We start from the raw sequence: 25,503 nt of genomic DNA, 5'->3' as shown, positions 1-25,503 counted from the left end.
ACAAGGCTCAAATTTCACCAGCTGTACCTCATTGGGAAATGGAGTGCTGGCATTTCCAAAGGGAAGGTTTTCATTGAAACTTGGGCTTCATCATTTCTCCTTCCTGTGACAAACAGGTACTCTAAGTATCCAGCTAAATACTGTTAGCATCAGATATAATATGGAAAATACTACTGTCTTTAGCAAATACTAAACTGAAAATTCATATTGAATAGATAACAAACAAAAACTGCCAATTTATTTGACACTATGTAAAACTGTAACACCTCCCTAACTATTTGGAAATATATATTTAGTTCACTTTGAGATCCCACGGACATAGGAGCCTGGAAGGTTATAGTCCATAGGGTCTCAAGAGTTGGACACGACCTAGCAACTAAACCACCACCAAAAGTGGATACTAGGTAAAAATGTGAAGTATGTGTATCTAGTCAGTGTAGCCTTAGACACTAGAAGCAGGAAAGAACTGCTGAGATCGTTTTTTTCTCTTACATAAGCTGAAGAGTTGCTTATAGTAACATTATAGTAGATCTGATTATTTCATTTTATTTATGTCCTACTGCCTTTATCAATGGAGAAGGAAATGGCAACCCACTCCAGTATTCTTGCCTGGAGAATCCCATGGATGGAGGAGCCTGGTAGGCTGCATACAGTCCATGGGGTCGCAGAGAGTCGGATACGACGGAGGTGAATGAGCACACACGCGTGCCTTTATCAAGAACTGACCTTCTATGTTTTGAGATACATTGAAACATGTTAGTCCTGGGGTTTTCAAATCTTTCCCTCTTAGAGATTTTCCAAAGCAAGAATTCTTTGGCATTCATAAAGTTATGATTGATAGAAGAAATTAAAAAAAACCCAACAAATTCTATTTGTTTAAAGTTTCAACTCTTCAAGTTCTTGTCCTGTTAACTGAGTCCAAATGTGATCACATTTTTGTTTACCATTGAAGATTGTTTATAAAAAGTATGCAGTAAGGATTTGATTGTATTGCTGCCTAAGGCATTCCTGGGGAATGAATATAAATATGTGTGTGGTATGGAAACGCTTATAACTTATGGTGTAATATATATATATATATATATACTTACACAAAAGGAATGCTTCCTAGAATTAACAAAATTTAAGAGTCTGTCTAGTTTATACTATCATGTCTTACTCCTACCTGGATAACAAGAGAAAACAACTGAATTAACTCCTGAATTATTAGCTTCCTGTGATCATGTACTGTTTACCCACAGTAAGTCTTGGTGTCTCTGCTTATCTTTGGAGTGAAACTGAAACATCAACACCAGGCACAGATCTTACCAATACAGATCAATCCTGTCGAGCTGAGTTTGCTGCCAGGAGAACATTCACAATTGAAAGATCCAAGGTTGTTCCTGCAGGCCCCATTGACACATGGGTTGCTTTCACATTCATTTATATCTACAATCCAGAAGGAAAAGATTCTGTTAGAGCTGCCATGTGTTTCTGGAAAATATTATTCCAACAAGCCATGCTATGCCAGAACGTCTGGTAAACTTGGCTCTTGTAATTTTAATATGGATCTATGAGGCATAAAGTGAATGGGGAATGGAGACGTGCATTTTACAGTGTGGATACACATGTGCACAGCTGGGGGACTCAGCAGGACTACAGGAATCAGCCTGTTTTGAAAGGGTTCAATATCTTTACTGTTTCACTACAACTTTACATAAATTGGATTAATTTTCTCTGGTAATGAGATATAATTTTCCTGTGGGAAATTCGATCTGATTCCAGGAAAGCAACATATTCCCAGGTGCAATGTGTGCTGTGCACGAAGATGACTGTTTCCTTCATTGCTGATTCCATGAGGTTTTGGAAGAATTTAAAAAGCCTATAGTAGAGACAACACATTGCAATCCTGGTTTTAATTCCAAACTCCTGGATACAAATCAGGAAATAAGGGATGAAACTTTAACACCAGGTATAGCCTTCTCTTCTAGCCCTTATTATCCACCTTCCTGTTCACATTTCCATGCTTGGTTTGAGACATTTCAAAAAATATTTATTTATTTGGTTGCTTTGGGTCTTATCTGCAGTTCATGGACTTAGTTGCTCTGTTGCATGTGAGAACTTAGTTCCCTCACTGGGGATGGAACTCACATCCCCTGCATTGCAAGGCAATGGATTCTTAACCACTGGACCACCAGGGAAGTCCTGGGGTGAGACATTTTAAAGCACAACTGATTGTGCTAAAATAAAAAAAAAGAGGAAAAATAAACTTTTAATTGTATTAAATAGATTTTTACTATCATTGATTTGAGTCTGAAGTCAAATTGCATATCATAATCTAAACAATTCCTGTTGATGGTCAGAAGTATGACAGAATTAGAGTAAGACTATGTTCTCAAGTAGTGGCTAAACAGGATGTTAAACCAATAAAATTAAATAGTTTAACACAAGTTAATTAAAAATAAATATAAGATTTAGCTAAACTACTAAAAACAACATCAAAGACTGACTTTCAGTATAAATTCAACAACTCAATTTAAGGAAAAGATACTCAGATTTCTTTCTATAACTGGCTAATTATCTGAAACAGGTCAACATACTTTAAGACACCCTTTTGTTGAACACTACAGTTTCTGAATTCACCACAGTATTTATTTTTTTTTCTAAACACCTCTTTAAATTAAACACAGGAATATTATATTGAGGAAAACATGCAAATAACTAGAAGATCACAACATTTACTCTTGAACATCTCAAGTCAAATATAAACTAAATTGGTTCTGAAAAGGAAGAGCTCACTGCTGATTTTCAAGTCTGTAGACTTGAAATGCAAACTTAAAAATCCATGTGGAAAACAGTTATGTTTCCTCTTTGCTATTTCAAAACTACACAATAAATACCCAGGTATTTAATGGATTCTTGAAATAGAAATTGTTTTTAAGAAATATAAATGCATTTTTCTTTCAGGTCCTTTGTAGCAAGAAAGCCTCTTAAAAATACAAGAACAGGTTTTGTAAATACAGCACAGATTTGGAATAAAAACATCTACTCCAAAGTACTAAATTAAAAAAAAAAAAACCACAAAGTAAAAAACAAACCAGATAGCCAAAAAAGAAGCAGATATCTAATCTGAAGACAGACTATATATCACCTATTAATTTCATCTGTTAAGAACCTCCTCCCAAAGAAAAATGTCAATATCATCAATGTGCAAAATCCCTACTTTATATTAAGCAATTATGAACTCAAAAGCTATAAACACATGCAATGACAGCTACAGATATCAACTGTTTAATTTTTCTTTAAATACATTGTTTTTATGTTATAAATGTCATGGAACCAGGAACTGAAACAGTTCACTGTACATTCCTGGAAATAAACTTCAAAGCACATCTGGTTTACATTTAACTAGTTATGTCACTGGAAACACAATCGAAACCACAGTGCTTGCTGTAAAAATTTTAACTTAGACTCTCAGGGCTCGAAAAAAGTAAAATAAATTTTTGTAACTTCGGTTTGAAATATCAGAGAAACTTGATTACTGCTCTTGAATACATACTTAAAAAGACTGTTGAAAACATGAATGACAAGTAAAATTAGTGAATATAGCAAGTATATATAGAGAAAGCTAGAATTGACAATGAATTGGCTAATAACTCCCTGCCTAGTCTTTGGAAATTAGTTTAGAAAGAACAGCATGCAGAGAACTGCTTCAGGCACACAAATTTATTGTGTGAATGCAAGGCTAGAAATAAGGAGGACACCCAAGGGAAAAAGATTTCCATGGCCTTCAGGTCTATTTCTTTTTTGCAAAACACTTAATAAAATGCAAATAACCTAACAGTGGGAAGAAAGTGTAGAAAGAGTTTTTCACAATAAATAATTTTTATTTCCACCAATGTCATAAGGCTAGAACCCAAATATTTCTCTATCATTTCTCTTTTATTTACATAACATGAACTTCTTTCTTATGAATGACAGATATAAAACAACTTTCATATTAAAGAAAAGGCTAGCTTATCAGGAACAATTATTCTTTGGCAAAATAAGCAAAGACCACACTTTGAAACCATCACTGCCGCTTGATTTGGTATTACTGTGCATTAGTATTTATGTAATCATCTAACGTCATACTGGGGCTACCCTGGTAGCTCAGCTGGTAAAGAACCCACCTGCAGTGCAGAAGACCCCAGTTTGATCCCTGGGTTGGGGAGATCCCCTGGAGAAGGGATAGGCTCCCCCACCCCAGAATTCTTGGGCTTCCCTGGGGGCTCAGATGGTGAAGAATCTGCCTGCAGAGTGGGAGACCTGGGTTTGATCCCTGGTTTAGGAAGATTCCCCTGGAAGAGGGCATGGCAACCCACTCCAGTATTCTTACTTGGAAAATCCCCATGGATAGAGGGGCCTGCAGGGATACAGTCCATGGGGTCACAAAGAGTCAGACACAACTGAGCGATTAAACGCAGTAATATCATACTATTAAACACCACGCTTCACTTTTTTACCTACGTAGGTGAATCCCTTTTATTTATGTGTTGATATTTCACCTCTTAATATGCTTCAACTTCATCTTACTTGTCAAAATGGAAGCAACATGCTATAAATATTGACAACCTGGTATTCAAACCAAACTGACCAAACGGAATCAGAGACCATCCATGTAGCTCCCTGTTGTGTCTCCCTCACAACGGCACAAAAGTGTACTGTCATTGTAGACAGGGAAACCAGTTCTAATAATCATCAGCTTCTCAACTAAATGAAGATGATATCCTAAGTTATTATTGCTTTCAGAGCTTCCTGACATTTAGCAATAGATAACTCCAATAGGCAACAGATAAAACTGAAAAAGGGCAGGGGGAAGGAGGCGTAGAAAGTCAGGAATAAAAACAAAAGGAAACACAATTGTTGAAATCCCTTCTCCTACCCTCCCAAAAAACTCACGGAGTAAACTCATGGCTTGGAATTTTTTTTCTTTTACAAAATGCATTTCTCATGGCAATTCTGAAGGATAAAAGGTGTTGAGGGGAGGGGGCTCATGTTCAGTCACGTCCTACTCTTTGCAACCCTTTGGATTGCAGCCCGCCAGGCCCCTCTGTCCATAGGATTTTTTAGGCTAAAGTACTGGAGTGGTTTGCCATTTCCTACTCCAGGGGATCTTCCTGACCCAGGAATAGAACCCGTATTTCCTGCGTCTCTTGTATTACAGGCAGATTCCTTACCACTAAGCCACTGAAGAAGCCCAAGGAGAGTGGGTATGGGTGCTAAAAGATAAAAACTCTGGATGCATACACTTGGGAAGCCTGGACTAATGAAAAAAGATACTAAGAGAAAAAAAATACTAACAGATGTCTCTGTTCATCTATGGATAAGATGAATGAATCTTTAAGCACTTTAGTCAGGAATGGAAAGTATGCTTCTCTTTGAGGAGCTCCTGAAAAAGGTGTGGACAGGAGGGGAACTCAACAGTTATCAGAACTAAGTTTAGAAAAACTGCATTTTATACTGAGGTTTTCATTTTTCTTTGCTTTTTTTCCTCTCTTCAGGCTAATTACTGTTTTTCACTGGTCCCTCAAATTCAATCCAAACTTAGAATTGCACTTTGTAATTGTATTTCATTGACTTCAGCTGAGTCGTTTGTATTTTGGCATCTTGTTTGAGTCCTAACTTGTTTCTGTTCATAAGAATGCTTTGAAGTTAAACAAGAAGAAGAGAATGTTAACATCTTTTTGCATAATATTACTATTGCAGTTTTCTTGGCTATGAAGTTACCAGGAGACACATACTTAATAGATAAAAAAGGGTTATTCCAAATAACTAAAGATGAAATTTTTTATTTTTAAGTTACTTTTCAGAAGTAGTTATCGGATTTGAGAATGTCATGGGATACTTCTGTGGGCCCACATAGTGCAACTGAAAAAGAACAATGACCAGTAGCCATACACCAAATTATCCTGAAAGACACAGTACTCTAGTCAAGGAACAAAAATATAATTGAAGATACTCATAGCTTAGCTAGTATCTCACTGAAAATGGGGCCTTTCTGAAGCATTTAAGTTATTCATATAACTTCCACTGCAGGAAAATGAGCTTAAAAGAAAAGGAAGGTTTTTAAACAGCAATTCATGAGCCTTAAATTCAAGCTGTAACTTAAAGTTTCAAAGGGAAAGGAGAATTTTCTTGGACTATAAATTTAATTTAGGTGACCATTTTTACTCAGGCCTCAAATATAGGTTGGCCTATTTTCTGGGCCAACCTCTGAGGTCTATCAGTCATTTCATAAATAAAATGCCTAACAGCTGACTTTATCGTGAGTTCAGGTTCTCCTAGGCTAATGTGTTACATTGGTTTTAAAAAGGGAAAATCAAACAAACAAAAATCTGATATATTATCAGCAAGTGAAACAAACTGGCTTCTTTCACTTATTTTCATTAACTTCAAAATGTGTGTTGATATTTCTCCTGAATGGAACAAAGCTGATGGTATTTATAAGCTGGGCTAGATGCATGCTACTTCTAAAACTGGCAGATTAGCTGAGATTGTGAAATTTAGAACATATTCAAACAACATTCTTTTTGCTCTGTTGCTTCATAATGTATTTAAGGCCCATGCATACTAAGATGCTTACTACTCACAGTGAAGAAAAGTGGCTCTTACCTTCACACGTCTCCGTCTCCGTCCTGAACACATAGCCAGGCGGGCAGGTGCAGCTGTAGCTTCCAGGTGTGTTCCGGCACAGACCATTGTCACACAGCAGTCTGTTTACCAGGCACTCGTCAATGTCTGGAAGCCACCGTTAGAAGACAGGAGACACACAGGGTGAAACGAACAGTACCGTGTTCAAAATGTTTTAATTTTGTTATTTGTTTTTCTTCCTCATCCCATACCTTACTCTTTGTACCCAAAGCACATTCCTTGACCATAAGCAAAACACATTTTACTCAAATGGAACGATCTTGTGCTTACTTTTTTTTTTTCCATTTATTTTTATTAGTTGGAGGCTAATTATTTTACAATATTGTAGTGATTTTTGTCATACATTGACATGAATCAGCCATGGAGTTACATGTATTCCCCATCCCGATCCCTGCTCCCACCACCCTCTCTACCCGATCCCTCTGGGTCTTCCCAGTGCACCAGGCCCGAGCACTTGTCTCATGCATCCCACCTGGGCTGGTGATCTGTTTCACCCTAGATAATATAGATGTTTTGATGCTGTTCTTTCTAAACATCCCACCCTCGCCTTCTCCCACAGAGTCCAAAAGTCTGTTCTGTACATCTGTGTCTCTTTTTCTGTTTTGCATATAGGGTTATCATTACCATCTTTCTAAATTCCACATATATGTGTTAGTATGCTATAATGTTCTTTATCTTTCTGGCTTACTTCACTCTGTATAATGGGCTCCAGTTTCATCCATCTCATCAGAATTGATTCAAATGAATTCTTTTTAATGGCTGAGTAATATTCCATGGTGTATATGTACCACAGCTTCCTTATCCATTCGTCTGTTGATGGGCATCTGGGTTGCTTCATCGCAGCACTGTTTATAATAGCCAGAACATGGAAGCAACCTAGATGTGCTTACTTTTAAGATGTTCTAAAGTCCCTGGGACATGTGTTAATGCTTTGGAAAAGGCACATGACTACTTTGTTCTTCATTTACTTGTTGACCTGCAGTAGTATTACATTTTAAGCATCACTATAGTCTCCCCCAAGATTATACACTTAAACAAGAGGCCAAATCACAATTTATTTACCCATCGGTCCATGCTGTGGGTTGAAATGTGTCTCTTAAAAAAATATTTTGAAACCCTAACCCCCAGTACCTCAGCATGTGACCTAGTTTAGAAACAGGATTCTTAAATAGAGTAATCAAGTTAAAATAAGATCCTTTGGGTAGGCTGTGGTCCAGTATAGTTATGGACACCAACGACTGCAATCAAGGGGAAATTATGACACAGGGACAGACACACACAGAGGGAAGCTGATGTGGGGATGCATGTGGGGAAGACAGACGTGTGGCTTGAGTGACACATCTAAAAACTGAGCAGTGCTAAAGACTGCCTGCAAACACCTGAGGCTGGAAGAGGAAAAGGATTCTCCCACCGAGCCCTTCTCCCTTAGGAGAGGAAAGGAAGGATTCTCCCCTAGAGAGAGCATGGCCCCACTGACACCTCGATTTTGGACTTTCGACTCCCAAACTGTAACATCGATTCCCACTGTTTTAAGCAACCCCGTTTTGGGTACTTTGTTAGGGCAGACCTAAGTAAAATTGAAATTTGGCTTTTTATTTTCAAAATCTAAGTTTTAATTTTATTAAAATTATGCATGTACCTACTTTGAAGAGTTGAGCATTGCCATGAACCATGTTCAGTGTGTGAATGTTCATTGAATTTCCTTGTTTTCAGTAGGGTACCCATGCGCTCAGCTGTACTTAGATGCTATACTGGAAATGACTTTGCTTTTAGGGAATAAAAGCTAGGTGGTTTTCATATTTTTATAAGTGTTCAACAATCTCTGGCTGGGGCCCTTGCCAGTAGGTATCAATATCTATTGTAAGTACATGATATTTAATATAGTTTTATACATCCATTATATGTGTATCTTCAACCCAAGGTGAGATGGATATATAGTAACATATATCAATAATAAAACTCAAAACCATAGACATGGAAAAATATATTTTTTCTAATCATAATAATCAAGACTTGTATTTGAGTCATTAGTGGTAGATGTAAAAAATTATAATATATAATGAAGGATCAATTAACATTCATTTTTATAGAAGTGGACTCAAGTGCTCAGCCAGAAAATCTAGATTTTTTAGAAATTCTTGAATATATAAACTATGTACTTGAGGTTTTTCAAACATTCCCTTATAAATTACAAAAGGAAGCACCCATCTCATTTATCACATTTGGATATGTTGCAGCAATTGATTGTTTCTTTCCAAGTCAACCTGTACTATTTAATTTTCTTAACATAGTATTTTTCATACATACCACCTTGTTAATTTTTGAATCCCACTTCCTAGTAAAATATTATAGGATTAAGATATACGCAGATAAAGCAGGCCAATAATTGACTATATGTCATTCATCTGGGGAAAAAACCTAATTTAAATATTAATACTAAATTGTGCCACTAAAAAGTCTGTTACTGTGTAACAGTATTTGATTCCAACATTTTTATATCTCTATACTAAAAAGGAAACAAGAGAAACTGTAAGACCTCTAGTTTTACTCACTTACTTATAGTTTGATTCCTCCTAAAATCCACGGGACTAAACTATACAGAAGTCTCCCGGATAATAAAACAAATAACTTACCAATACAATTTCTTCCAGAGGCATCTGGTTCATAGCCACTATTGCAGTTACACCGGTAACTACCACGTAAATTTTCACAAATTCCATTGGCACATATATCAGGATCCAGAGCACACTCATTGATATCTGCATTAAATATTCAAAGTTTAATGCTCCCAGTTGATACATGTATGTCCAGTAAAGATCATTCAAAATACATAGCGTTTAACCCTGCAACCCTCCAATTTGCTGTTGTTCAGAAAGGGAAAGGAAATTAAAAAAAAGGAGTGAGAATAAAATCAAGAGATATGGGACACTTCCCTGGTAAAAATGAAAAGTGAAGGGAACTGGCAGAAATTCAAAGAATTAAGCCATGTAATGTGCTGGCATTTATGATAAAATTAATAAAGAAATTTATAGGCTGTTGGCTCAAAACCCAAAGGAAAACTCAACTTGATAGGTACTCTAACCATCTAATTAAAAGGCAAAGATTTATTAGGATTTCTATATAGTTTTATGGTTCCAAAGGCATGGAATATTTCTATTTTATTATCATTTTTTATAGTCAACTAAGTAATATGATACTTAGTAAATGTTTCTCCTTGTTGATAAGTTGAAATTGATGGGAGAGGTCAGTTCAAATGTGGATATTTGAGAACACAATGTTTTACAATAAGCCATGAACAGGACTATTCGCTGTCATGACAGGAAGTGGGACTTGAGGAATGATGTGCTTGTATGAGAAGCCGCTAAGTTCCAACGGGGCAGCTCGCTCTGCTGGGGAGGCAACGATGAAAGAGAATAAAAAATGGTGTAAAACAAAATTTTTGGTCACTATGCTCAAATTTTAATAGTAACTATTGTTTTCTAGAATTTAGGAAGCCTTAAATACTCCAGAAATGTCAGTCTTTTGGTTTTTGAGAGAAGTATCTTGGTAAGTTTGCTTTTTTATTCCGATTTCTGATGTTCTTTGCAAAGATGTGATATTTACTGTCAATTAATCTATAATTTTTCTAAAGTCTCATCAAATATGAAAATAGAGGACTATTTATGCAAACTAAAGGTGAACAGCACCTACAGTTTATTTAAAAAAACAAAGGACACTATATTAACATATAAAAGAACTTTAAAATTATAAACACATATGTATTTAATATTCAAGTTCTATACTGGAGTTTTGTTAATCATACTACTAAATTTAAAAGAAAACTTCATTGAAACTTTGTACTTCTATAGATGGTTAGAAACATTTTAGCAAATTCCTAGCCATAAATAGTCAATTTATTTTTAGGGCAGTATATCTCAAATATTTCTTAAAGATCCATATCAAATAACAGATTATTTTTGTTTTAACTATGTCAGTGCCATCATTTTACATTTTTTCTTCAAACTGACTCCCTTTTTTTTTTGACCAACTGCAGCTTCTTCTTAAGCAAGGTATCCATAAAATCATGGCAGTAGTTTGTTAGTGACATTTTTAACAACACATATTTAACAGATAATTATTTATCTACTAAGCATAAAAATGAACATCTACATACTACTTAATATCATCTAGCTTTTAACCACTCTTCTAGAAGAAAATTTATCTCACTATATTACACAGATATATATAATATAAATATATCACATCTATAATATTATAATAATAAAGATATGCAATTATATAATTATTATAAGATTGAGAATTGAATAGTTACCTCTTCCATCCACTGTGATACCTACTCCACTACTACAAAGGCCATGGAATTCAGCTGTAAGATAAAAACAAATAGAGAAATCAAAAACTCTAAATTACATCAGTTTCATACACAAGTCACTTTCATAACTTCAAAACTATCATTAAAAAGAATTACCTGAAATAACTTAAAATTGAAAACAAATCACAATTTTCTAGCACATAATTATTTTAAGAGTTCCAAAATCAGAGATAAGCATAAAAAAGTAAAAAAAACAAAACTGTGATTATCACCTTAAGTATCATTAATATATCGATAAACATTACAAATATTTTCTACTTATGGAAACTTTAAAAAAATCTAAATTGTATTACAGAGGCTGACCTTAAGCTTTTTTTTCTTCTCTCAATAATAACAGGAAACATATGTAATAAGTAGCATTTACTATGTGATATGCCTGATACTGTTCTAGCATTTTGAATCTAATAATTTATTTAATCCTCCCAATACCACTAACTAGATACTGTTCTTTTCCCTCTTTTATAGCCAAGAAAGTTGGAATAGAGATGGGAAGTAATATGCTCAGGTCACAGAGGTTATAAGTAGGGGAGTAGGTTTAGACCCTTTGTATTCTAAAACAGACATTCACATAATAGCCCATTTAATAGATTAATACTTTTTCTCAGTTATGTGGATGTACTACACTCATTCAATCTCTTATTGATGAGATTAGGTTTGTCCAACTTTTGGCTATTACTGATATAATAAATAATAAAAATTTCAAGATATCACTAGGTTAATCTTCTAGAAGTAAAACTGCTCAACGTTTGTTTCTTCTAAGGTTTTTGATAGTCTTCCTCTCCCAAAATATCCCAGGTTACACTTTCAGGAGCAGTGTAAGAGAATACCCATATTGGTATAACCTTCCCAACACCGGGGAGAATCAATCATTTTTACCAATCTATAAACAAAATGACACTTTAAAAAATTTTCTTTTAATTTTAAACAGATTAGGCATCTTTTTATGTGGCACTCTTCTCATTTGTACTTCTACTTTGTGAAGTTTTGTGTACACTGTACTTTTTTCTATAGAGGATTTCAACTTTGCCTATTGATTAATGTAAATTCCTTATAAATTAAGGAAAATATTTTTCTAATTCATACACGTACTTTAGTCTTTGGAGCCTGTTTTGAGAGTCCTTTATCATTACAAGATAACAAAAAGTTTGCATCTTCTACAAAAAAGTTATTTTGCAACATGTAATGTAGGGAATTACCTTCATATTTTTTCCAATATTTATCAACAATATTCATTACTTTTAGATAAATTTATTTGTACTGATCTAAATGTCACCTTTATTGTATTATTCTATAATCTCATTTATATTTACAATTGTTCCTAGACTCATTTTATTAGTTCACTGATCCTTTTATCTAGTCTAGCTATCAATTTTTATACCTCTTTCATAATATGCATAATTCACTTAGATACATTAAGATACTTCATTAACTCTTTTTTTTTTTTTTAAAAAATGTCATACTCAGTAATTCTTCCAGAGGGATGCTAACCAATTTTCTAAGGTTTGAACAGTCCATTCAGTATTTTTTAACAGAATTACTAGCCATTTCCTTTGCTAGAATGCATTTCTTCCATTTTCTACCTGGGAAATTCTTAATTTTTTTTGAGACCAAAGTAAGTATGCATTCTTCTTTGCCATCTTTCCCAGTCTCCCCAGGAACTAACTGCTCCTTCCTTGTGCTCTCCTGGCTCCTTAGGTTTCTTTTCAAGGCGGCAATCATACTAAATTGTAATTTATATATTTGCCTACCTATATTTTCAACTCTTCTTGACTTTAAAGGGGAAAAAAAAGACTGTGTTTGAGTCCCTGTTGTACTTACATCTGTTCAATACAGTTTTCATAAAAGTATGAATAACAAGTCACAGAATAGTCAAATTAAACTGTTTAATGTGCCTGTAACATATGGTAACATTCAGAAAGAAATTTATTACTTTCTGGAACTACTGATAGATTCCTCATAGACCAAACTTCTGATAGAGTGCATCCTAATGCCATTCTGCATAAAAATTAAAAATAAATAAATAAAATCAGGTTCTCATGAACTTATCATAACCTTGGAAATGGTAAGTAAATTTTATGCTATTTATCTTCAGAATGATGAGAGATGAAAGACTTTGACGCTAGCATATTCATGTAAAGAATCTGGTTTAACGGTCATAATTGGACCATAAGATAAATTTTCCTATTCACTTATGTGTCCTCTTTCCCTAGAGATCATAAGTAAATATAAGCCAGATCTTACTATATGCCTCACATAACAAGACAGATTTGGATTTCTTTCCCTTCAATAAAGATAGACAAAACACTTCGGAGGCGAGGTACTCTTTGACCAACTATCTGATGTTAGGTTAGATAGATTCCTTTTCAGGTACGGAACTGGCAAAGGTGTCTACCTGAATTTTTAGCAGGACATGGCTGGCAGGGTTCTCCAAAACCATAGTCTGGATTGGCACAGCAGCATTCAGACTTGGTCACCGCACCGGGGAAGGGCCGGACACACACTCCCTTCTTGATCCCACCGTAGCATGTACTGCGCATGTGAGTATCTGGAGTGAGAACAATGACTTGAGATAGTGATACAGAGACAAAGACATTTCAAAACAGAAGGCTTCTTGAAACTTAAGCAGCCACTACATGGGAAGCTTCTGGGTAGCATCTGCCACTTGTCTTTTTCTTTGTATCTTCAGCATCTCATAGCATCAGGAGATCAACAAATGTTTATTGTGAGAGGAAAAGAATAAATGCATACGAACAATTTTTTTCTCCAATAATTTTTATGTGTTACACAAGCATCAGTTATCCCACTTATCTTCACAGGCCCCTCATTGACCCAGGTATATTTCCACAGCTATAAACAAGACTCAGACCTCTAATCACTGACTATACTTATATTATTTCTATTCTAATATTATTATTATTCTAATACTATTTCTATTCTAATATTATTTCTAGAAGTTCTTATGAAGAATGAAACGCTGTGCAGTTCAACTATCTTGAGATGACACTGTTGGTTACGAAATTTCTCTCTTCAAATTTCTGAGATAGGAAGCCTATCTTTTCAACCCCCAGTTGAGATTGATTTTTCTTTTTTTGGCTATGCTGGGTCTTCACGCTGTGTGGGCTTTCCTCTAGTTATGGAGAGTGAGGACTACTCTAGTTGTGGTGCACGGGCTTCACATTTGTAGAGGCTTCTCTTGCTGCGGAGCTCGGATTCTAGGGCACTCAGGCTTCAGGAGCTGCCACATGGAAGCTCGACGGCTGAGGCTCCTGGGCTTCAGAGAACAGACTCAGTAGCTGCGGTGTGTGCTGAGCTGTTCCAGGGCATGTGGGATCTTCACAGACCAGGGATCGAACCCGTGTCTCCTGCACTGGCAGGCGGCTTGTTTACCACTAAGCCACCAGGGAAGCCCTGTTATGACTATGTTTTAATCTCTGCCTCTCAACAAACCCAGTTCTATAAATAATTACTATGTGTCTGTGGTATTGTGCCTGTTGCTTTACAGACATTATGTCATTGAACATTCAACAACTCCATAGGGTAGTGATCATTATCCACTTTTCACAGATGAGGAAGGTGAGGTTCAGAGGCATTACATAAGTACCTCCAAGTCCTAGACTATCCACTGCCTGAGCTGAAATTCAGACACAGGCTTGTATGACCTCCAAAGCAATTCTTTCTACTATGTCAGATTATACCCTGAAGACACATAACCTGCTTACTGCGCTCATCTAAATTCTCATAAAATACAACACAACTTTATGAGATGGTAAATGGTGAACTATTAAAGAAAAACTCAGATCATCATACAGGCCAGAGAAGCAGTAGAGCTTTTAAGCAGTCTATTATATAGTTATTCCGTCAAAGAGATAATCATTATTATAAATATTCATAATTATTCACAACTTGTTGTAAATAGTTTATTTTATCTGCTTGCTATGCAAAGTACTTATGTCCTGTGAGCTGGTGTTTTGTTCTGGTTAAAACAATGAGATGGATGTGTGGCTGCATGAAGCAGAGATGTGTGTATGCTCCAATGGAAGAGGTGTTATCACAATGACCCTGGGGAGTAGACTTGCTGTTCCTTTCTGCCTTTGCTATGACCTAGTTGGGGAGGGTCAGCTCTGAGTTACACACAAGTATAGGACTCAATACCATGATGAACACATGCAAATACAACATAATTCATAACTTGCAGTAAGATTTTTGTGAGTTCTTAGGATGGTACCACTTATCTCAAAAGGCATCACAGAACGGTCAAAGTTATTTCTGTTTTCATGCTGAGAATGTAAGCCGGGGCAATTTTTAGAAGCGAGTCTATAAAAAGCCTATGGTATTCACTTCTACCTTTGATAAAAACAGTTGAGTTTTCCCTTTTCAAAGACCCAAGACTGGATCCCTAGTTCATTTTATTTTCTTCACTGTAACCAAGCCAACGTTCACAGGAGATAAGATCAGAGACACCGATAGCATCAGTACCATCAGTACAAGCTCACATGAATGTTTTGGTTGGTGATTGGACTTAAATCCTACACTATGCCTTTTCCACATGTTATCAAATTTCTCCATGTCTTTTCTTTCTTAAAGACTGGAATTGCTGAAGGATTTTCTCAGATAATTAGCATAATTTATATTTACCAAAGGTAAAGTATGTAAGGACACAAATGCTAATTTTACTTTATTCTTCATTTTTCAGTATCAACTTTTCTTTATAGCTCAAAGCAGCAACTCTTAGACTATGTTTAATGTAACACTACTATTCTGATTTAACAAAACAGTAATAATTGTAACAGTTTACTTATTGGGTATGTGTTATGTGCCAGACAGCATTCAAGATTTATACCAATAAATCTAATATTAACCTATTTTTTTTCTCTTTTTTAAATTTTTTTTTAATATTAACCTATTTAATCCTCAAAAACAACCAGTGAGGAAAGGATGCACGAAGAGGTAATGTATCTTGCCTAAGGCCACACAGCTAATATAAAGGGCAGAACTAGGGTAAAGAAAAAAAATTAACCTTTTAGCTGACAGAACTGTCAAAGAGTGTTCATGAAGATGCTGAAATACTCTTAAGCTAACATAACAGGATGCTAAAAATGAAATTTAACCTGAAATCTCATGGTGCTAAATAACATATAACGAGGTGAATTTTGAGACTCCATCCTGAAAGAAGTAGAAATGGAAAATCCGTTGCCAGGTTCTTAAACCCCTCCCAATATCCAGGATACAATTTAGAGAGAGGCAATTAATGAGTTTTTGAGGAGAATTTTTGGGGGGGCGAGAGCCAGATTACAAATTGGGCATGCTTCCATCTTCACCCCTAGGCAAGAGAAAAGAGCTCCACAGGGAACTGCTTGAAGAATTGGTACCAAACTCTATCAGCGGCCCCTAGCACAGAGGAGAGTGGCTGCTATTCCCACCGCAGAATCAAAGGACACAGGCAAGAACAATCTCTGTTCACTCGGTTCACAGGGCAAAGGGTGGCATGTCATGTGGATTAGATGACGGCCACACCAACTGGAGTCTCTAAAATGAACGTGCAGAGAGGAGATGAGACACCACGAGAGACAGTCTGTCTAAAGTGGACTGCAGAAAGACCTGGGGTTGGGCCAGGAACAGCCACCAGGAGAAAAATGCAGTGTCTGCATCTCGTCACGGGCAGGCCAAAGCCGTTGACACCCTCATGAAATCACTCACAAGGATGAAGTTGGCTTAAACTTGTGTCAAGCCCAGAAATCTTGAAGTAACCCTAGGAGAGTGTCAGGGCTTCTGGCTTCTTTCCTGTCCCCTTGTGCTTAGACGGCTCTGGTGGAGTCAGAAACATCCTGCTCATGAAGGTGTAAGCTTGGGAAGGGAAGTCATAACTTCAAATCAAGTTCAGAATATTGGCTATTATACATCACTGGACATTCTAACTGCTAAATCCAGATTATTTTCATTAGTTCAAGGAGTCTTATAAATTTCTGCCATCTAAAAACTGGAAAGTTGGGGGTGCCTAAGTTTTCTTCCTTATTAGATAAACTGCTCCCACTGAATAATTAAAAATATGTTTTGAAAGGATTGAGAAAAACAAAATACAGTTGCCTTTTGTTCATATCCTGTCTGTGAATCATGCTTCTTCAATATCCTGGTTACAACAGTAGTTTAATTTTCTGAAAATAAAAAACCCCATCTCAGTATATAGGTAAACAAAAATGAACAAACAAACGAAATCTAAAATCAAAGTGCTAACTCTAATAGTAATTCACCATAATGATTCATCTCTAACCTCAATAATCAATGCATCTAAAAGCATCTCAAAAGGCAGAAGACATGAAGAAAACATGTTAAAGGAATAGCTATATAATTTTACACACAGAACAAATGGTGTTTTTATTTTAAAAAGTTTAAGTAATTACAACTGTGAAAAACTAGAGAGGGTTTCCCGAAAAATTCTAATGCTTTTTCTGTATGTGGACAAGAGAATGAATATTTGTGTTTGAACACTGAATTCCTAACAACTATTCATATGTCAGTTACTTAAAAGAAAAATCATTTCTCCCTCCAAAACTGGTTTTGAACTAATCATAGATTTCAGCAAAACCATTTAGATAAAGGAAAAAAGCAATGAAAATATTTTAGCTCTTTAAGCAGAAAGGAGCTACATTCTTCTAGTTACTGTATTTGAAATAGTCCTGAACGAAGTGCTGACAATCGTGTAAGCTGAAATAAATCCTAGCCTGGATAGAGTGGATGAAACTTTAAGTGGACAGATTATTTCCATCTGCTGTTGCTTCTTCCTTTTTTTTTTAACATAACCTTCAGAATCCAAATGTTTTGATTCCCATAGGTTAAGAATAAAGTATAACCAGCTATGTCTGAGAAAGAATTTCATTTCTCTCAAATAATACTTTTAAACCACTGAGTATGTCTGTCTTTTACGCTATGACCTGAGAAATAGATGGTGCACAACGGCTAATTCACTTTCATGGAAGTGCTTTGGAGAGAATATGGCATTCGATGTATTTTCACTACTCCCTCTGCTCTTGATATCATTAGGGCATTAGCGGTTGGGTTGTTGAATGCCAAAGATACTTTCGTTTTGCCTGACTCTTTAAAGCTGATGCCTGCTAACTCAAAAGTAGGAATTATTCCCAAGAGGAATGATGAATGGTTTCAAATAAAACATACATTCTCTCTCATATTCTTTCCTCGTTTCTATCATTACACAGCACTGAATAACTATTTAGAAACATTTCCAACTTTTGATATAAGTTGAAGTTCTAACATATAAATTATTTACATTTAAAATTTTGTTTGGGAAAAGCAGCAGACTCACAGATACAGAGAACAATCTGGTGGTTACCAGTGGGGATGGGAGGAGGGGCAACACAGGGATGGGGGAGTGGGAGATACAAACTACTGGGTGTAAGACAGGCTTAAGGACATGCTGTACAACATGGGGAATATAGCCAATATTCTGCAATGACTGAAATGAAAATCAACCTTTAAGACTGTATAAAAATAAAATTTAAAAGGCTTCCCTGGTGGCTCCGACAGTAAAGAACCTGCCTGCAATGCAGAAGACCCGGGTTCCATCCCTGGGTCGGGATGATCCCCTAGAGAAGGGAATGGCAACCCACTCCAGTATTCTTGCCTGGAGAATTCCATGGACAGAGGACCCTGGCAGGTTACAGTCCATGGGGTCACAAAGAGTCGACACGGCTGAGCAACCAACACACACAACATTTTTAAAAAATGTTAAAAGCTCAGATGATAAAAATTAATATTGTTTGGGTAAAAATAAGAGTTTATTTAAATACAACTGCTGTCCCTGTTTCATGTCTCATTAATTATAAAATATATTTCCATTGTATGTAGTGTGTTAATCTCTCAGTTGTGTCCAACTCTTTGCGACCCCAGCGATCATAGCCTCCCCGGCTCCTCTATCCACGGAATTCTCCAAGCAAGAATACTGGAGTGGGTTGCCATTTCCTTCTCCAGGGGATCTTCCTGACCCAGGGATCGAACCCGGGTCTCCTGCATCGCAGGCAGATTCTTTACTGCCTGAGCCACCAGAGAAACATGGTTATCTAACAATACGGAGGACACTGGTAAAGGACAATTTTTTTTCCTTCTCTAGCATTTCTGTCTCATCAGAGGCTACTGAAGGGAGCTAGCTGGGCTCTTTGTCCCCTTTTTAAAACTGCCTTATTGAGATATAATTCACATACAAAGAATGCACCCATTTAAAGTAAATAAATTCAATAGCTTTTAGCACATTCATAGAGTTGGACAATCGCTATTCTAGCTGCTGTTAGAACATTTCATCATCTCATAAACACCTTTAACAATCACCTTCTTCTCCCACCACCCTCAAGCTCTCTGCTCTAAGCAACCATTAATCTGCTCAGTCTCTACAAATTTGACCTTTACAGACATTTCATTTGGAATCGTACACTATGTGGTCTTGTGTGGCTTCTTTCACTTAGCATGATGTTTTCAAGCTTATCCATGCTTTCACATATATTAGTATTTTGTCCTTTTTATGGCTGAATATTATTCTATTGTATAGATATACTTGTATCCTGTTTTCAAAGATCATTTGGTCACTAGGGCCATTACAGAATGTTTCACTTACCAACACACACGCGTCCGTCCACACCCACAGCCAGACCTGGGGGACAGTCACAGCGAAAGGACCCTTCATTGTTGATGCAATGCCCATTCATGCAGATTCCTGGGGTCTGGCACTCATCAACATCTGTCCAGAGAGGGGAACACAAGCCGGGCCATTACTCTAACTTCATTACAGAATTGACCTGCTGCCACTACTGTACATTATCGACATTTGGTTTTCAATTTTATACCTTGTGCAAGAATACACAGATGTGACAACAAATCTTTTACACAAATGCAACTCTTTCAAACACATTTTCAGAAAGATTGAGTGAAAGTAGATTATTTTATGCATTAGAAGAGTATGACAAATTCATTTTTCATTATTTATTTGGCAATTTTGTTTAATATTATTCAACTCAAATTAGTTAAGTGAAACAAATTCTTACAACCAAGGTAAATGTAATTAACTTTCATTTACACATACATAAAATTCTAAGATGCTGTTTTAATTCAGTCAGTTCACAGTAACAAAATAATTTGAAGTCTCTTGTAATTTTCAAAGTGCTTAAATTTATGAAATGTAACCCACCATTAAATGGCTTCCCCTTAAAGGAGAACAGCCTTCAAAACACAGAGCTGCCAAATCATGAGCATTTCAAAATTTATGGATTACAGCATTTGTAATAAAAAATTAATAAAAGTTTCAATAAAGCAGGAACTGGTGAGATTTAGGTCATCTTTTTATGTATATTTAAGTTTCTTAAGAAATGCTGAAAAAGTTACAGGCTGTAATGTAATTCTATACACTGGAACAGAATGCTAATCTCATATCCTGTGATTAATCCAAGTTAGCTAACCTTGAGATGACATTCCAGTCATGAGTTCAATCAGCAAAGCCACAATACTTCTATTTAATACTGAACCTCCTTTTCATGAATAGTCAAGAAACTACTTTCATTCAGAAATACAAGAATCAGTCTTGATTTTTCTTTGTCCACTCTCCCTGGAATTTCACTGACATTATAGGGTTTGGGTATGCGTATTATTTGTTATTCAGATCAATTTGTGTGATCGAAGGCAGGAAGTATTCATGGAGTTAATTTTGTCCAAAAGGAGGAAACTGGAATAAAGCTTATTTTTTTTTAGTAGAACTACAAAATTTGTTCCATCTTATTAAATTCCAACTGCGAATATAAACATAATGTAGTCTTATTTATTTCCAAGAGTTATCTTTTGCTTAGTAAAACTACCACTAGAGCTTGGGCTTCAAAATGGTTTTATAAACAAAACAGTTGCTAGAAATATTCAAATTACTTCTTCCCAAAATCAATATAAGACTTTTAGATATGGATATGGTAACAAATGATATGTGAATTAGCTTATGGAAAAGATATAATGCAAAACCAGCAGTGAATGACAGTGGAAAATCTAGTTCTGAGAATACAGTATTTTTCTTCCTCTTTTTTTATGTAAAAAGTTGAGAGAACTTATTTCTTCATTGTCTTTTCCAGATTTGCTAGAGCCAATCTGTCATTCCCTTAATTCTTCCTATGCCATTATTATTTTTGTAAAGACACTGGTGTTCCACAGACCACAAAGTATGTTTTTCTAGTAAGCTTTAGACACCTGCCGTACTGAATTAGTGAGAGATGTGAATAATACAAAATCCACATGAAGAAACTGAAGCAATTCTTGCATGATTCATTCAGATAAAAAAGATGGTTTCAATCATGGTTACTTTCCTATCTCAGAGCCATACATACCAGTGCAGTAACGCCCATTTGGAGCCAAGATAAATCCTGGTTTGCAGATGCACTTGAAGCTGCCATCTTCATTAATGCACATCCCATTCAAACACATGTTGGTGGTTGTACATTCATCATGGTCTACAGAAGGAGAGAGTGACTTACACAACTGGCCTTGAGGAAACCAGTTCCCCCTCTTCCTACAAACAACTGCCAGGCATATTCTACTGCATAAATGAGCCAAGTGGCCACAGACATTTTTCTTTCCTTACAAATGCCAACCGAATGACAGCAAATAGTGCGGAAAACGTGAAGGACCTTTAGTGTAAGGGACACAGAGGAAAAGCATCAAGGAAATTTTATGCGTAGTTTCTATTAAAATCACATGAATAGTGTTTTATTTTGATTACCAAAACGTTACTATTTCTTTCATCAGATGTTTATATTGTATGAGAGAATAAAGCAATGACAAAGCTCACTGTACATGAAATGATCTGGACTTTGATTAGTGGGTGAAATATGTGTTTCTGTACAAATAGAATATTTCTGTGGCATGTTGGTGTTTACTACACTGCTAGACATCACCAGGACCACAAATTTGGAGATCTGATTATCACATATATCAAATGTTTTTGTGCTTCCCTAGACTGGAGGTGGGCCTTTTCTGTATTATCAGTGTTGTAATCCCAACAGCCAAAATACAGTAGGTGCTAAAAATTACAAAGAATAATCGTTGCTTTAATTAAACATATGCCACACAAGAAATTTCCAGAAGCAATGAACTATTCATTTATTATATTTCCAAAAATTCTGTCCCTTCACTTCAACAGTCTTTTGTTAAATGTATTTATATTTTACCTAAGTCATCTAAATGATTCTCATCTATGTGCTATATGAGCTTTCATGGTAACAGTCTATATGGTTCTAAATAAAAGGGTATATATTCCTTAAAAAATCTTTTGCAAGGGAGCAGGCACTTTCCATACCAACACAGTTTTTTCCATCTGTAGTTAATTCAAAGCCAGCATTGCAAATGCACTGGAAACTTCCATCTGTGTTCACACATCGACCATTCTTACAAAGAACCCCATTCTGGATACATTCATCAATATCTGGGGAAATTAACAATATTAGTCTTTTAAAATAATCACAAAAGCAGTAAGACAATCCATGTAATACCCAGGTCATGGTGCTTCTTTAGAAAAATGTTTATCTCTCACCAGGTTTTTTTCCTTGGATAGGTAGGTATAAGCAGTTCTATAACCCTGACTTATGACAGCTGAAGGAGGGAGGAAAAAGAAAAATGAAATGGGGTGTACAGTGAATGTAGAAGAGAGTGAACAGTGCAGCTGGAATGTAGCTGCTTCTGACACAGTGGTTGAAGACCTTAAAAGTCAGAGCAAGTGAAACTGCTTATATGTGAAATCCAAAAAAAAAAGGCACAAAAGAACTTATTTACAAAACAGATACAGAAAACAAACCTATGGTGACCAATGGGGTGAGGGGGGAGGTATAAACTGGGAGATTGGAATCGACACATACACACCACTACATATAAAACAAAAAACTCACAAGGACCCATTGTGGGCGTCTCTGGTGGTTCAGCTGGTAAAGAATCTGCCTGCAACGCAGGAGACCCTGGTTCGATTCCTGGGTCGAGGCGATCCCCTGGAGAAGGGAACAGCTACCCACTCCAGTACTCTTGCCCAGAGAATTCCTTGGACAGAGGAGCCTGGCCGGTTACAGTCCATGGGGTCGCAAAGAGCCGGACACAACTGAGCAACTTTCACTTCCCTTCACTTCAAGGACATGTGGGATAGCACAGGGAGCTTTACTCAATACTCTGCAACGATTATGAGAACAGACTCTAAAAAGAGCGGATGTATGGATGGTGGTGCTGGTTTAGTCACTAAGCGGTGTACAATTCTTGCGACCCCACAGACTGTAGTCCGCCAGGCTCCTCTGTCCATGGGATTTCCCAGGCAAGAACGTTAAGAGTGGGTTCCCATTTCCTTCCCCAGGGGATCTTCCTGACCCAGGAATCAAACCTGTGTCTCCTGCACTGCAGGTGGACTCTTTACCACTGAGCCACCAGGGAAATCTGGATAAATGTAAAAGTGTAACTAAATCACTTTGCTTTACACTGAAATTAACACAACACTGAAAATCAACTATAGTCCATCAAAAATTAATTTTAAAAAAGACAAAGCAAGGAGCTGAATAAGAATGAAATAACTAAGGAATATCTGGATTAAGAGCAACATGACAAAAATTGCTGGAATAAAGTGATTCAAGCAACTGTCAGTGGATGAATAGGAAATGAAAAAAGGAAAAGGAGGATTATCTTCTAAAAGAATTCTGGGATGAATCAGCAGTGAGGTAGAGCATTTGGACGAGGGTGGTGGGTGTAGCAACGAAACTGCATTAAGAGCAGTCATGATGTGGTATTGCACTACGTGTGCGGTTCAAAGAAAACAGTAGCTGAGAACAACAATAAATCTTAAACTGCGCTAATCAGAGGGCAGTAATGCTACTGATGTTACTTGGAGAAAGGAAGCTGTGATCTAGGGAAGGAAGATAAACCAGGTTTTTTCTGAGGCCAGATACCACACTGCCTGTGTTACATATGCAAAAAAGTATTTATGTTGGAAGAGAACACTTTGAGGGTGACATACAGTAAATCTGTAATAATGTAACAGCACTTATTTCATTCCATGTCTTTCTTGAATAAATTCACTTTTAACCTCAACAGCCTGGGTCACCATATTTCATGGAACATTTTCATATGTGAAAGCAAGCTGCCTTACCAATGCATGCTTGCTTGGTAGGAGTCCGCTGGAATCCGGCGTGACATTTACAATAATAGGAGCCAGGTGTGTTAACACAATCTCCATTGGTGCAGGGATTTGATGTGCATTCATCAACATCTGTGAGCAGCAAAAGAAACCATTACAGACTTCACTCCATTTCTAGAAATGTTTGTTTAAAATACATTTAGGCCTTCCAGATTTGAGAGAAGGCCAGTCAGTACTAATAGTCTAAATAGCAGAGTATTTATAAATGAATAAAAATTCCTTTCTTCAACTACAGAGGCCCGTCTGGAGAGTTACAAAAATATCACCTATTGGAGCATACAAGAGAATTTGCTTTAACCAAGAAATAATGGTTTTTCAATTTGAATAATGTACAATGATCAAAAGCATGAGCTTGGGGAAGACACAGCCATGAGTTCCCAGAGGCTAGAAAATGTTTATTATCTAAGTAATCTGGGCAAGTTAACAGCCTCTTTAAGGCTTACTACAGAGTTAGAAGATTAAGTAAAGATTTTTAAAAGATATATATTTATATTATATGCTGTCACTGCTATTAGTTTTTAAAAAGACAGACAAATTATGGAATTTTTTGTTAACTATTTTTTGTGAACTCAACTATATATGTAACTAGTATATCAAGGCTTGGATAATATTTTGAAGCAAAAAACACGGGATGGGGTAAAAATGGAAATTAAGTGGAAAAAAAGTCTATTATATTCAGTAGTTGCTGGTTTCTCTAGGATCTTAAAGTTGGCACAGGGATTTTTTTTTTTTTTTTTTAATAAAACCAAGTTTTATGGAAATACTGATTCTGATCCCAAGGGTGAGAAACCTCACTGCTCTCTCGTTAAATTCTCCAAGTTTTGATCAGATGCAAATTTATCACAGAATTCAAGGACTGTGCAACCAAATGACAAAGTGGACAGCAAGAATTAGTTAAATCCTAGAGAAATCATGTTTGTGTTAGAAAAAGCAATGCCGGTGAATTAAAAGCCTGGCTGACTGGTTAGGGCATAATGACTTGCCCTTTCATAGACATAAAGAAGCCATTAACATATACAATTTCAGCTAAATTGGTGAAAACAACAATAAAATCAATTCACAGTTTAACCATTTTTGTGAACAGATTGCTTCTTTCATAGATATTCTTAAAAGAGGAACTGTACTCTACCAAACTCACCAACTTCATTAATATAAACACCTAGGCTGAAAGCAATTAAACTTTCTCTGGTAACAGAGCGGGGAGAAAACACTCATGGCAAATAAAATTAAAAACAACAAAGAAAAACAGGAGTAAATA

The 25,503-nt window shown here is 36.2% G+C and overlaps 1 protein-coding gene across 1 annotated transcript in view; it reads right to left on the bottom strand.

Annotated features, from left to right (window-relative positions):
• FBN2 (fibrillin 2) overlaps positions 1-25,503 on the bottom strand; it is a 220,154-nt gene that overhangs the window by 76,554 nt on the left and 118,097 nt on the right. Inside the window, exons 12-20 of the mRNA XM_070465076.1 lie at positions 24,198-24,317; positions 22,377-22,502; positions 21,409-21,531; positions 19,665-19,787; positions 13,437-13,589; positions 10,985-11,038; positions 9,306-9,431; positions 6,634-6,759; positions 1,309-1,428 (exon numbers count right to left, since the gene is read on the bottom strand). Coding sequence (XP_070321177.1) covers positions 1,309-1,428; positions 6,634-6,759; positions 9,306-9,431; positions 10,985-11,038; positions 13,437-13,589; positions 19,665-19,787; positions 21,409-21,531; positions 22,377-22,502; positions 24,198-24,317 — 1,071 coding nt within the window. The remainder of the gene's footprint in view (positions 1-1,308; positions 1,429-6,633; positions 6,760-9,305; positions 9,432-10,984; positions 11,039-13,436; positions 13,590-19,664; positions 19,788-21,408; positions 21,532-22,376; positions 22,503-24,197; positions 24,318-25,503) is intronic.

This window comes from Odocoileus virginianus, chromosome 3 (assembly GCF_023699985.2).
Source record: "Odocoileus virginianus isolate 20LAN1187 ecotype Illinois chromosome 3, Ovbor_1.2, whole genome shotgun sequence".
Taxonomy (NCBI): Eukaryota; Metazoa; Chordata; class Mammalia; order Artiodactyla; family Cervidae; genus Odocoileus; species Odocoileus virginianus.
This window is presented reverse-complemented; position numbering and strand designations above follow the sequence as displayed.